The following is a 13,694-nucleotide window of genomic DNA, read 5'->3' as shown; positions in this document are numbered from 1 at the left end:
ACCAGAGCCTGGAAACCATGGAGACCTCTGTGATGTAGTGTCTGAGAGCATAAACAATGCTCAAAAGATAAAAAATAAAATTATACAACAACCTATCTCCAAAAAAATCCCCAAACCAGCAACCTCCAACTATATTGTCTATAGACATCATAATTGCTCTTGTTTTTTCTCTTACTTACTTCTCAGACTGCTCACCCTTGCCTAAACAGTTCTGGGTGTCATTTGATTTCATGCAGAGTAGCCAAGATAAGGAATAAAAATCACGTAATGACTTAAAAAACCAAAAAGTATGTTCAAATAGAGTATCAGACTTCACTGTGGACTCATAGCTCTTCTTGTAAGTCAGACCTGCCACACTGTTTTACACTAGAAACAAGATCAAGCCAAAGAATTCCAGTTTTAGAGTTTGATTTTATTTCCTCCCTTTAGCTTTTTGTTTGGTTTTTGTTTTTATTTTAGATGGCAATAAAATAAACCCATTTGGAGAGGTTTTGTCATTTGTTAACACAAATACCTTTTATCTACTCTGAATAGAGAAGTAACCGACAATGTTCCTACTTACCTGTATATGTATCTATAAATAATAAAATGTATATATAAAATGACTGTATAAATATAAAGTAATTTTGTCAAAGTCAGCCTAGAACACAGTAAGTGACTGCATTCCTTTAAGGACTAAAGAATGGATTTGCACCAAAAGGCAGAGGTATTATTTCTATACAATAAATTGTGAACAGGATCAGCCTAAAACCCTCCAGAAGTTGCCTCTTTGGGGTTGTCATCTTGCACAGTAACTGCATTTTCCTTCAGTCAGTCCTTACAGACTCACACTGTGCTCAGGTTAACTGGATTTACGTGCATCACTTACTGAGTCTCACTCTCCCAAAGTAGCAGATGGGTCAGGGAAATTTCCTTTCCTCTTTTAAAACCCTCCAGAGGGGTTGAGAGAGTGATGGTGGAACTGATACACAGCTCCGTGGAGTCAGGCACACCTCACACCTAGGTGAGCAATACTTATTTTTCCCACATACTGTGGTACAATATGTTATATGATGCAATGCAACATTAGGGTTAGAGTGATTCAAAGGAAATGCTGGAAAAGTAAGGCTGAAAAACACCTTTTCTTTGAGATAGCATCAGTGCTTCTACATCTTCTTAACAGAAACAAGATGACAAATTATTCACATCCTAACAGAGCATTTATTTATCCTTTTTTTCCAGGAGATTTAAGAACGCTGGACTGATCTGGATCAATTCAATTCCTTTCACTACAATAAAATTTTATCAGTCAACAGTGCCTTTTTATGTTATTGTGAATAATAATGTGAAAGCATGAGGGGTTTTTTTGACAAGTGATGTGTCTAAGATCTCTAAAAGTTCCAAGTGGTATGATTTATCTTTAAAATCTACAACTCCATAAAATATGGTATGTAATCTGCCCTGCCCTTCTCCCTCTTAATAAAAATATACAGGAGGACCCTTCTCAAAAACTGGGATGAATTTCTGTTGTCCATCCTTCTTTCTGTCAAATAATTGCCTCTTTCCCACTGATAAAGACTACCCCTCATAGTCAACTGTTTCATAAATGGAAAACTGAGTTGGAATTATGATTGAGAAGAGAGTGGAGCTGTTAGCTCACCGATATTATTTCCATAATTATTTATTTTATTATCTTCACATCACAAGGAAGATACTGAAAAATAAAATAAATCAGAGAATCTTGGACTGCCAGGAGCAAGAAGTAGGAAATACACTAATTGTGCTGCCATTCATCACATCTTAGTCGTACTTCTGGTGACAATATTTGCTTTTCCCAGCAGATGTTTACATATGTTCTCTTTACATCTGCTTTACTCTCATCTTGGTTAGCGCACTGGAAATGACACATCAACCAAGACTGCTCTGAAAATGCTGAGGTTCTGGCAATGCCTCAGTGATTTCATGCACATATACATACATGTAAGATATGAAATACAAAAAAGTCATGCACCAAGAAACTCATCAACAGCAGAGTACAATTTTCCTTAGCCATTCAGTTTAAAATACTCCTAAAACCTTTAGAAAAGTCTCCTTTTTGAGACAGGGAGGCTCTGTTGGTTAAATACACCTGCATTAGTGGGCTGCCATGGCATCTCCATATTCACAAGCACATGCTCTTGCACAATCAGCTTTACCAACGTTTTGCAGCATTAATCTTGGAAATGACAATTAATGATCAGCTGGTTCCCACTGTACGCAGAGAACCCCTACACCCCTTTAAATCACTGTAAGGCTCTTTACAGTGGCACTGAGGGCAGACTAAGACACAACAGATTCCCAGAGCACAGTACCTGGTCAGCAGCGGGAATCGACTCCCACCTACGCTTCAGCAAGTACAGAGATTTCCGGCTCATGGTTCCGAATCTGCTCTAGAGGCTTTTCCAGACTTGAGAAAAAGGCTTCTGTCCCAAACCAGTGGCAAGAACCTTATTTCTGACTCCTGTTCTTCATTGTAGATGGCAGAGCTCCCCGATGCACACAAGTTTTTGTAAGCTGCAAGGTCGAGACCAGTTGTACCCCAGCTTCTCCTGTTTCTCTAAAGCATCTGTGTCCTTGCAGTGCCACAACAAAAGGCTGAGGCAGTGAACAGCCCGGCTTTCAGTGACAAGCTACCTCGCAGAAAGAAGCCTGGAGTAGGTAGACAACACCAGACGCACTCAATCTGAAAATAGCTGTTGCTTAGGAACTGGAGGGGTAAAACGCAGCACCTCAGATATATAATTGAGAGCTTTTATAGTTAAAGAGAATTAAAAATGCTGGACTTGTGTTTCTCTCTCCATCATCATTCTTTTACAATGCTGGAGGAACGACTGCTCGATTCCACTGACTCTGGGGCTACGCCTACATCTCCAGCAAGCCAAACAAGTCTTGATGACAGAGCAGCAAATTACTCCCACACATCCAAGAGCCCTCGTAAAAACGTGTGCACAAAGTGTGCCGTGAGTCCCACCTGAAAGATCTTGGAAGTACTGTGTTCTAGTAGAATGATTAAAATACAATTTGCATATTTTTTCTGCAGAGCAATAATATTCCAAGGATTAATTCTGCCAGTCACACTTTCTTGTGGCATGTGCCAACATTACAAATGGGTATGAATATTTTCCCCTCACATGATGTGGTTCTACAGACTGCATGTATATATTTGAGAGGGAGAGATTTCTTTAGGTGGATTAAATATTCCTAAACACGAATTTCTTTAATTTGGAACTCAATTTTAAAGCTTCATGTCTAAATTCTTAATTCTAACATGTATTAATCTTTAAAATTAAGCACGAAATGTAATGAAATTCACTTTGCACTTCCTGCTTCATTTCAAACCCATACAGCAAATTCTCAGTGTGAAGCACTTACAGCAGGCAGTGTTGTCTTTAGGGATGAAAAAAGAAAGGAAAAAAAAAAAGAACAAATACGTAGCCAGGAACTCACTGCTCTTTGTAAAGCAACCTATAATTCAATCTAATTAGAGCAGCCTTAATAGTATAATTATTCTAAAAGAAAAGGAATCCTACAACATACATAGACATATTTGTGGGCAGTCTCTTAAAAGTGGAGTGCAGTGATGGTCATGGTAGAAGTCATGAGCAAGTTAAATATTGTAAAGACAGCTTTTTACTTGTGCCATTTACATTCTATTGAATTGCAGATGCTTATCACGAGACAAACTCCTGCAAACAGAAATTCCCATAGGCCTCAGAGTATTTCATTTGACATCCATCGCTACCTGTAACTACAGCACTTTGCATTTAACTCCTACGTGCAGAAAAGGAACATGTTTTCCAAGTGGGCCATTAAGAAATATGACATGCACTTGTAGTAGCTTCCCCTCATGTTTCAACACATGCCATAGAAAACCTACTAGCTCTTAAAAAAACCCCACTGAATCAGAGCTTTTTTAATGAGTCTTGGTAGAATAACTTTATGAGTTCATATGTGGATTTTAGTTTTACATTATGGTAAACCAGTGATTCCACTTCCCCTTTTTTCTTTCTAGGTTTTAAGGTATTTAAGTATACCTAACACATCACTCACCTTAATTTTTCACCAAGATCTTATTTTCTACAATGGGTGCATTTTTTAAAAGACACAAACAGGCAACAATGCAACTGAATCACAAAAGGATAAAAAGAGTCTTTTCTATTACATGCAAAAATCAGAACCTCATATATTTCTCCTAACCTTTCAAGGAACTACTTAAATTAGGTTTAATACTATTCCTATCTAGACAATTTTCAGAGTCATGTAAAAGAGAGAATCTAAAGCTACAGTGGAATAACTGAGGCACATTTTCTTCTTTCTACTGAGACTTTTCTTCCTTTTCTTCCTTGGTTTTTGTGTCTGGGCACTAGGATAGCACATGGTGATCAGAAAGCTTGGGTCATTTTGGGACTCTTCATCAGGAACTGTAGTGAGAGAACAGGAGGGAATGCCTTCAAACTGCCAGAGAGTAGGTTTAGAATGAATGTTAGGAAGAAATTCTGTCCTGTGAGGGTGGTGAGGCCCTGGCACAGGCTGCCCAGGGAAGTTGTGGCTGCCCCATCCCTGGAAGTGTCCAAGGCCAGCTTGGATGGGGCTCTGAGCAACCTGGTCTAAAGGAAGGTGTCCCTGCCCATGGCAGGGGGTTGGAACAGGATGATCTTTAAGGCCCTTTGCAACCCAAACTGTTGTATGATTCTACAGTTTTCTTTCTCCACTTTATTATAGAACCTTTAACGCTTTTACGGCACATCTGGATTGTCATTTGTACAAAGTATCCATATGAAAATCCTTCACCTGAAGTAAAAGCAAGCCCAAAATGTGGAGCCCTAATAATGTATTTGTGTATTTTCAGCACTAGATAGGAAAGACTATTTTACCCAAGCAGGAAAATTCCTGAGCATCAATACTGGTAGCAATGTCTCGTTTGCAGCAATTGTAATTCTACAGATAATTTTAAAATGTATTGTGATATCATTAACACTACTGGCATAATTTCCTTCCAGTGACAGGTCAAGAGCAAACCAGTGGCTACACGTGGCTTTCCTGCACCTCCCCACATAGTTCTAACACCTTGGTCAATAATGAAAGGAGCCACGGTGAGAGGGCCATCGAAGTTTTACAAGTTTGTCAGGTTTAAAAAAAACCCAACCAAAACATACACACGTTATTTGAAATTGCATTCATTTGATGTCCTGATGGAGACGTGAGTAAAAAATGCTTTCTCCATACATCTAACCCATCTTTTTGCTACCCAGAAAACCTTTCTGTTGGATGACTCAGCTCTGTCTGGATCAACTGTTTGAATTACAGCTCAAAAACTATATTAATGAAAGCTGGCATGGTTTTACGCCTTTTTCCACGGCTCCAACCCTGCAAATATTAACAAAATTAACAACTTTGCCAATCTCAGATGGAAAACTTGCATGACTGCCTCAAATGTAGCAAAAGCCAAAATCAAACACAAAATACTGAGCAACTGACCTGTGAGCCTCTGGGTCCTCGTTTGTGATCCCATTCAGAATGCCCCATGAGCTGAAAAACAAAGAAAAGCAGAGGTAAGGGATAAACTGCAGTCATTAGTTTTAATTGAAACATTCATGCTTTTATATCCATTACACATTTTCTTGCAAATAAACAGGTTTGCTTTTATGATTTATTTCATGCAGCTTTTAGCTTCATAATGAAGCCATGTAACATTGTACCTTTCCATTCAGAACCCAAACACATCTAGCATCACAACTCTGCTCATGCCAATAAAATTCCCACTGCCACAGATTTGGCTTAAGCCAAATGTTTAATTATGATCTGGCAAAAGGACAGCTGATACATCATCAACAAGGAGATGACCAAAAGCTGGGGACATTTGATTAAACAGCAATGTACATTTTTTTATCAGCCATGATAATTAGCAACAGCTTTAAATCTGTTTCACCACTGAATTGTGGGGTTTTTTGTACTCAGGGATTCCTTCTGGGCATCATTTGCTCCTACACACACAAGCATTGCTTAATGCAAATACAAAAATATGTGAATGAAAGATAGGAGGGTTAATGTGACATGTAATGACTTACAGTCATGATCATTTTCTTGCTCATTTTTCCCAACATTCTTTCCCAAAGGAAATGCCTTCTCTCAGTTCAGAGGTAGGCAAGGAGATTTACAACCTACACTTATTGCAGAACATGCTTTCAAAACACTCATCCCAGGACAAGAGATTAAAATTACTTTGAAAAATGAGGAAAGCCAAATGCATCTCCTATGATGAGACTTTTTTTCATATTCTCAATCAACTGTTCCTACTTATCCTTTCCTTTTCCAAGGGCCCCTTCTTTTTAAGTCACTACTTACAACTATCTACCTCTGTAGCTGGAGACAAACCACACATGCAGATAGGCACCAAAGATCAGAAGTGCCACATCATTTTTCTACCTGATACAGCCTTGTGACTGGCCCCTTCATTTCACTGCAATTATTTCCTATTTTCCATATACTGTTGGTGGAAACACTGGCTGTGCTGCGTTTCTCTATTTGTTCTCCATTACTGGATGAAGCACAGCTTTGATGTTCATGAAAGCTGGCCTCAGTAAATAACTGGTGTGCAAAAACTACGAAGAGATGCACCTACCGAAGGTTATGTGCTTCAAAGAGCCTCTACCAGAACCCTCATACCTGTCCTTCCTCTGTGGCTCCTGCCTCTCTGGACCAAAAAAACCTCTTCAGTTTTACTCTTTAACCCCTGAGTCTTGGGAGGAATTAACTCCTGCTTTCTTAATTTACTTGGCTAAAAGAAAATTAATTTAGCTTGAGTATGACCACCTGCGATTCCCAGCATGATTAAGGGCTGTCTCTACCTACAGGATCCTATCAGTGAAATTAGCACAAAAAGTAAGCCTCACAGTTAAGAAAAAAGGATTAATGTTACAGGCCTGGCTGTGGCCACGGTGGTTCTCCAGGCTTTACAGACACCTGGCAGCACACACCACACCTTCAAACCCAAGTGTAGCGTAAGATCCTGCTGCCAGGTTTTTCATGCTCCTACCCTCACTGAATCCAAAGTTCACTGAAAAGTGAAAGGTTGCTTTATTCCTACCACCAAAAATGAGAGGTGCAGTCACAAGTCAGGCTTGGAGTTACTGTTCCCATATGCAGGGATGCTCCCAGTCCAGCCAGTCCCAGGAAACCAGACTGATGTGTGCCAGGGTGGTTACTCACGATCACCACTAATCCTCACACCTAAATCAAGTCCTCTTAAACATTCATTCACCTCCAGGCATAGTTTGCTCATCCTGATCTCTATTCTTGCCTGGTGCTCCACATCTCCACAGAGAGTTTTCAGCCCCACAGCCTGCTCCTGCTCTGCTCCACCACTCCTCCACCTCCACAGCCTGCAGGTATCTTTTGTTTCCCCATCTCTAATCCTGCCCCTCCACCAGGTGTGGAGCGCAATCCTGGGGTGCTCCACAGACTGGATGTTGCAGCAGCAGCTAATGCTACAGTGAAAAGTCAGTCCAAAGGCTGTAACAATTCATCCTTGCTCCGTTTCCCAGTGTCTTAACTACCAACATCACTTACAGAAGAGAAGCCAAAGTCACCAGTGAAGCAGTCACAAATTCTATGGAACCAACAGAGTGACCCCTTGCTTATTCTGTCACCATTTTATGAGCAAACTCCTCATAACAAATTACACCCTCGTCCAATTTAATTTCTCTACAAAAGTGCATTGGTGGAATCAGCATGTTTGTATTTTTGCTGATAGATCCGTTGTCCCCAGTGTAAAACAATGCCCACATTACTGTTCTGTCTCACTGTACCAGGATGTTCTGCTGAGTGAGATGGACTGTGGCTGTCACCCAGTAAAATAGTGAGGTTGCTTTCAAGCATTACTGTCAAATCCATGACCTATGAAGCCAACCTTTTCCTCCCATTTTTATAAAATCTTACTGGCTTTAAAATGCATTTCTCCCTCATAATCTAAAAAACTGTGCTGATCTCATGCTACAACGTTCTTGGCATATGGTGGTCCCTAGTAACAAAGGAGTGAAGGAATGAAAAATTAAATTAAAAGGATACCACACAAAAAGGCCTCAAGCTTTAAGACAGAAGGAGAAAAAAACCAGAGGTTATAACAAAATCTCTGCTGGGCCAGCATTCTACAGAGGGATGATCGCTTCAGTGTGACACCCTTTAGCTCAACAAGCCACACTCTGCTCAATTACTTCTGAATCTGATTTTCTTTCCATGGACAGACAGTAAGTGCTGGAGCATGATACCCAGAAAAGGAGGAAAGAAAGTATGCCTGAATTATTGGGCTAGGTGGAAATCATGATTTCCACAAGCTGAATAGAAATTAAAAGATGAAAAAACAGAATTAAAAGCAAAGACAAAACCCAAAACCAAACAAAACCCCACAAAAACAAACAAACAAAACCCCAAACCAAACAACAAACCAACTACACTCAGAAAAAACAGAGCATGTGCATAAATCCACTTGAGTGAGTCAACTTTCTAAAATCATGGAAAAAGAAAATAATATACTGTTTAATTGGTGCATGCATGCAAATAGAGATACTGACATAAAAATGCATTTGGAAGTAGGGGGATTTATGTTTATCACTAACAGATGGGTTTGCTCCAGATCCCACCACCTCCTCCGAAAGTTCTCTGGAATCAGTTTGGTCCAGAGTGATGATAAACAGCCTCAGAGCATCAAATTTATTATTCTTACTGACCAGGCAACTAAGGCTAAGTGTATTAAGGCTAAGCAGCAGAAAAGGAGGGATAAAACTGAAATCAAACTCCCACACAGCTTATATGCATGCAGTCTCTCTTGGAAGAAAAGGAGCTACTTTACATTTCATCTGAAACTGCTGGAAAACCGTCTCTGACAGTTTTAATAGTTACAGATGAAAGCAGCTTTTAGCAACAAGAACAACTCTTGCATGTTCAGGAATGCACAAACACATGGGCTTCACTAAAACCAAGTGGTTCGTTCTACCCTAATAATTGACTTACAAGTCTCCAGGGAAAATGCTCCCCCATTCCATCTGAGGGTGAGGACTGTCAGTGGAAGAGGAGGCAGGAATGGAAAAGACCCCAATACCAAAATCCCAGTCACAGACAGAAAAAGAGAAGTGAAAGGGGTCGTGTCCTTTTGAAGATGTAGGGTGGTGGCCTATGCTCTAAATTCCAGGTTTTTGCTATAAACACCATGAAGTTTCTAGGCCTATGGTTTTAAAACTTATGTTCACTAATGCAACAATACCTTCAAAGGAGTAAGGAATGGCATAAAGGACTGCCTACATTAGATATCTGAGATACCCATGTTGAAGTAGAACAAAGCTGTTTAAAAATTAGCATCTTCAGCCCTCGCCTCTCTAAATGCAGTTCTTCTCCTATATGGTTATTTAATTAAAGCCCCAGCAAACGGTTACATAAGGATTTCAACTTTCATTAACATTCATAAACCATAATTCTAAGCCTCCTTAGTATTAGAGAACTGTAGGAAAGTGTGACCCACACATTTTGTAGGAGATCTAAATAAATAAAAAGAGAGTAAAGAATGACAATTTAAACCTTTCCAGCTGTTTATAAGTCCTGGTTTTCCCATATATAATTTTTTTCTCTCCTGGGGTTTTAATTTTGGCACCCTTGAAAGAGCAATACTGCTAACTATGCAATGGCTGGAAAGAAAAAAAACCGAGATAAAAAAACCTCCAACAAAACCAACCAAAAAAACCCAACCCCAAAAAATCACTCAGAGAAATAGAAAACACATAATCTTATTATAAGGACCTCCCCAACTGGGCACAAGTCAGGAACAAAACCCAATATTTAAAATACAAGCAGCCCCATGTATACTCTTTGAAAGGGGAGGGAGTCCTCAGCAGCAGAATGCAACAGCATTTTGAAACCATATGGGCTCATTAAAGCAAATATGACACTCAGCACAGTTTCATTAGAGGGAACGAGCAGATCTTTTCCCTGTAAGTACTTAAGAGGACCAATGAAATAGTTATATTTAGTGTTTAATAAAAGCCTTTAAATCAATTCAAAGTCTATTCTAATTCTATTCAGATTACAGTCTATTACGCGGCAATTATTTTTGACACATATTTACAAATATGCAACACTTTTACTGTTATAAAAACAATTAGATGGTGATGACAAAAGTGAGCTAAATCAGCCAGTAGTCACCAAAGACAATAAATGGGATTCAAAAAGACTGCAACAGGATCACATAGCCCAAATGCACATGAGGACCTTTCCCCAGCTCACTGGCTCCTTCCCTTGGATTTCAAGAATTCAGAGTGTGGCTGGATACCTCATTTCCATTATAGTGAACATAAAAGTGTCCTGCTTTCTCTAGTGAAAGGTGAACACAAGGCAAAGCACAGGAATGTGAGAGAAATTGCTCCTCTACCCCATCTGTGATTGAGAGCCAAACACTTGCATCCAGAATTCCCTGTGGAACTGGCTGTGATACATGAGAGAGGGTGGCCTGAGCTCTCCCAAACATCTGAGAACCTGCAAAAATACCTTTTTGCCACTCCTGCAAGAATTTAGAGCATTTAGTAGTGGTAAAAATGAATTACCACTGAGATTAAGAGAAGTTTTGGCTGGGTGGTAGCCAGCAGCTTTAAGAGTTGTTTACATGTGGGAATCAGCACCCAGAAGAGCAAGATAGAAGTATCCAATCAGGCTGGCACCTGGTTTCAACCTTCACCAAAATAGCAGAGCTTCTGTTTAAACATGAGCATAACATCTTCCCTCTTTGGAAGAGATTTAGTTGAATGGGCATGTTGAGGATGTGAAACAGTGTCTCACTGTTGACTTCTTTGACACTGCCTCCTTACAGCCTGTGCTGAATGGGCCACAGTATGATCCATATTCTCTGACTGAATGGGTATTAGCCATGCTCCAGTCAGGATCATATTTCCACTGGTAATAAGAAACTGTTTGTTACCAGCATGTAGGCACAAAATGTTCCCGATAAGTTCCTTTTTTGGTAACAAAAAAAAAAAAAAAAAAAAAAAAAAAAAAAAAAAAAAAAGCACAAATTATTTCCTTGATTACATATTAGAGGAAACATTTATTTTTACAAACATGCAGGAGTCAGGTCACACAGAAACTAACAGGGTGTTTTTGCACATGCTATTTTGAGTAGGATTCCTTCTATCCGATAGACTGTTCCCTGCATTTTCATGGTAATCAAGATAAATGAGATGATTTACTGACTTGATTGATTTAGGGAGGGGAATTTTGGTGTGGACACCATCAGCAAGAGTCACTAAGCAGTCTGGAGCTGCTGAGATTCACCACTGCCAGATCCTGATAATGTAACAGGGGAACAACTGCTGCTCTGACCACCTTCTCCACCAAATGGCAGAACTGCACCTTGCCCTGAGGGCATCCAAAGTGTCAGAGATGCTTTCCCTGCTGTGTGCTGAGAGTGATCACACACAGGTATGTGTAGGCTATGACACACACAGACAGCAAAGGTCTCCAGTATTTGGAAAAACAATCCCTTTTCCATAACCCCTGGCCAACTCCCAGGGTCAGCACAAAGCACAAGATGTCAGAGCTGCACTGTTCAGCCAGATGTGTGAGCTGCATGCTCCTGTCATCACAGCCACTGTGGAGAGGAAACTCTCCACCCAAATGCTCCCAACGTTTTGTAGCCCTGCAAATCACCAAGGTCAACCTCAGTTCCAAGACTGGTGAAAAAAACCCAAACAAAACCCCCTAACAAAATAATTCACCACAACAAACCAACCAAATTAATAAATTGGGGGTGAGCATTTAAGAGCCATTCAGCTGCTTCCTTGTCAAAGACATTGTTTCAAAGGTTTCTGGGCTGCTGGACAACAGCTGGAAGCAGAGATAAGCTTTTTAAACCAAGCAGAGGCAGAAATGCTTTGGAACTTGGCATTGCTCTGAACTGGAGGCAGGGACAGCGAGGTCCAGTGATGGGTCTGAAGAGGAGTTGCAGTGAATGGTTTCTCTGCAGGATGAGCCCCATGTGGGGACAGAGTTGAGCCCTCTGAAGTTGCTACCCTGGGGAAGCTGGAAGTCCTGGAGGGAGCTGCCTCCTTCATCCCTCTCAGAACCTGGCTGGGAGGTCAAGCAATGAACCACAGCACTGCCAGAGGCTACACAGAACACTTCTGTATCAGGCAGATACTCTGCTGAGACAGTGAGCAGGACAATGAGCCACTGCAGCAGCAGGGGATGGAGAACAAATAGGGCACTTGGTGAAGCCAAGGGCTGAGGAGAGGTAAATGGGCATGGCAGCAGAGAGCACAACCCAAAAGGCACCAGCAGCGACTGTCCCGCAGGCATGGCGCGAAGAAACTGTCCCGAGCACTTAACCAGGGACTCAGCTCCAAAGGAATGAGATCATATCTGGCACGGGGAGAGACAGCAAGAGACTACATTTTGGAGGACTTTCTCGTGGCAGCATATGACCTTTTTGCTCCAGACAATAAACTGCATCTGACTTCCTCAGGGATCCTGGCTTCCTTACGGGGTGGCAGGGGACACAAAGACGTATGACACAGCAAACTGGCAGCTACTGTGCCCCTAGCTCCACTGCACCCTTGAAAATGAGCAGGTTTAACTTCAGAGAATGTGAAGCTACTGGGAAATAAGAAAAAAAACCGTAGGTGGGAAAAAGAAAAGGCACAGGAATATCCACCTCCACACCCTGTATCTGGTTTTATACAAATCTTTGTCACAACTACTTAAACAGATGACAGTAGTAAAACAAATCCATGCATGTTTCTATTATTTTCACTCCTACCATTGAATTTCTCAGGTCCCCATTAATCTTTCACACATCAAAGAGGATTTTAAACAACAGGTTTGGGAGACAGAGCTGTAGTAAAATAGAGAAAAGACCTGATTTTGAGTGGCATGGGGGGTAGGAAGGAGGAGGTGGTGGTGGTTGGGTTTTTGCCCCTTTTTTATTTTGTTTTTTTTTTTTTGTAAGCGATTCTTATTCTTCAGTGATCCTCAAGGATGGATGCCACACAGAGTTACTTGCAGATATAAAGCAGATTTTTTAACAAAGGCTTCCTAAATTAATGCTCTTAATCTGGATATTTAATTCCAGAATAAATGAGTAAAACAATTAAACTGATCATAAAGAGATTTCTTATCCCCTTGAACTGATCTGGTAGATAAATAATGGGCATATCAATCTGGTAGACTAGTAATCCACAAGCAAAAGTGTTCACCAAATTTTCCATATACCCATTTTCCCATTCTGAGCATAGTCATGAAAACCAAAGCCTTAGAGAAAAATATCCATACTGGCTAAGATAAAAACTGTAGGCACAGCTACTCTGATATCCTCCCACCTTAGCCACAGCCATAATTTACAAACAGTCACTTAGAAAAGAAGATTCCTTAGTATGGGAATGTCAGGGCAACACAGCAACATCAAGACTCCTAAATATAACAGCAAGTTAACAAAAGAAGAGAAGTAGATTGCTAAAAAGGAGAAAATTACTATTTAAACATTGCTTGCTATTCACAGTGCACACATGAAGCTCCTGGATTTCAAAGCTACACAGTCAAGTCCACCCCGGTGCAATTACGTTCCTAGAAAAAGTCAGAAAGCTTATTTGCTTTTTTTTTTCCATTGGGAATCATTAACTGTGCATTAAGAATCCCATTCA

At 40.4% G+C, this 13,694-nt stretch overlaps 1 protein-coding gene across 1 annotated transcript in view; it reads right to left on the bottom strand.

Annotated features, from left to right (window-relative positions):
• PDE3A (phosphodiesterase 3A) overlaps nucleotides 1–5,547 on the bottom strand; it is a 76,678-nt gene extending 71,131 nt beyond the window's left edge. The window contains exon 1 of the mRNA XM_082279847.1: nucleotides 5,497–5,547. Coding sequence (XP_082135973.1) covers nucleotides 5,497–5,544 — 48 coding nt within the window. The 5' untranslated portion in view covers nucleotides 5,545–5,547. The remainder of the gene's footprint in view (nucleotides 1–5,496) is intronic.
• Nucleotides 5,548–13,694: the final 8,147 nt, after the last annotated feature.

Source organism: Coloeus monedula (assembly GCF_965178545.1).
Source record: "Coloeus monedula genome assembly, chromosome: 4".
Taxonomy (NCBI): domain Eukaryota; kingdom Metazoa; phylum Chordata; class Aves; order Passeriformes; family Corvidae; genus Coloeus; species Coloeus monedula.
This window is presented reverse-complemented; position numbering and strand designations above follow the sequence as displayed.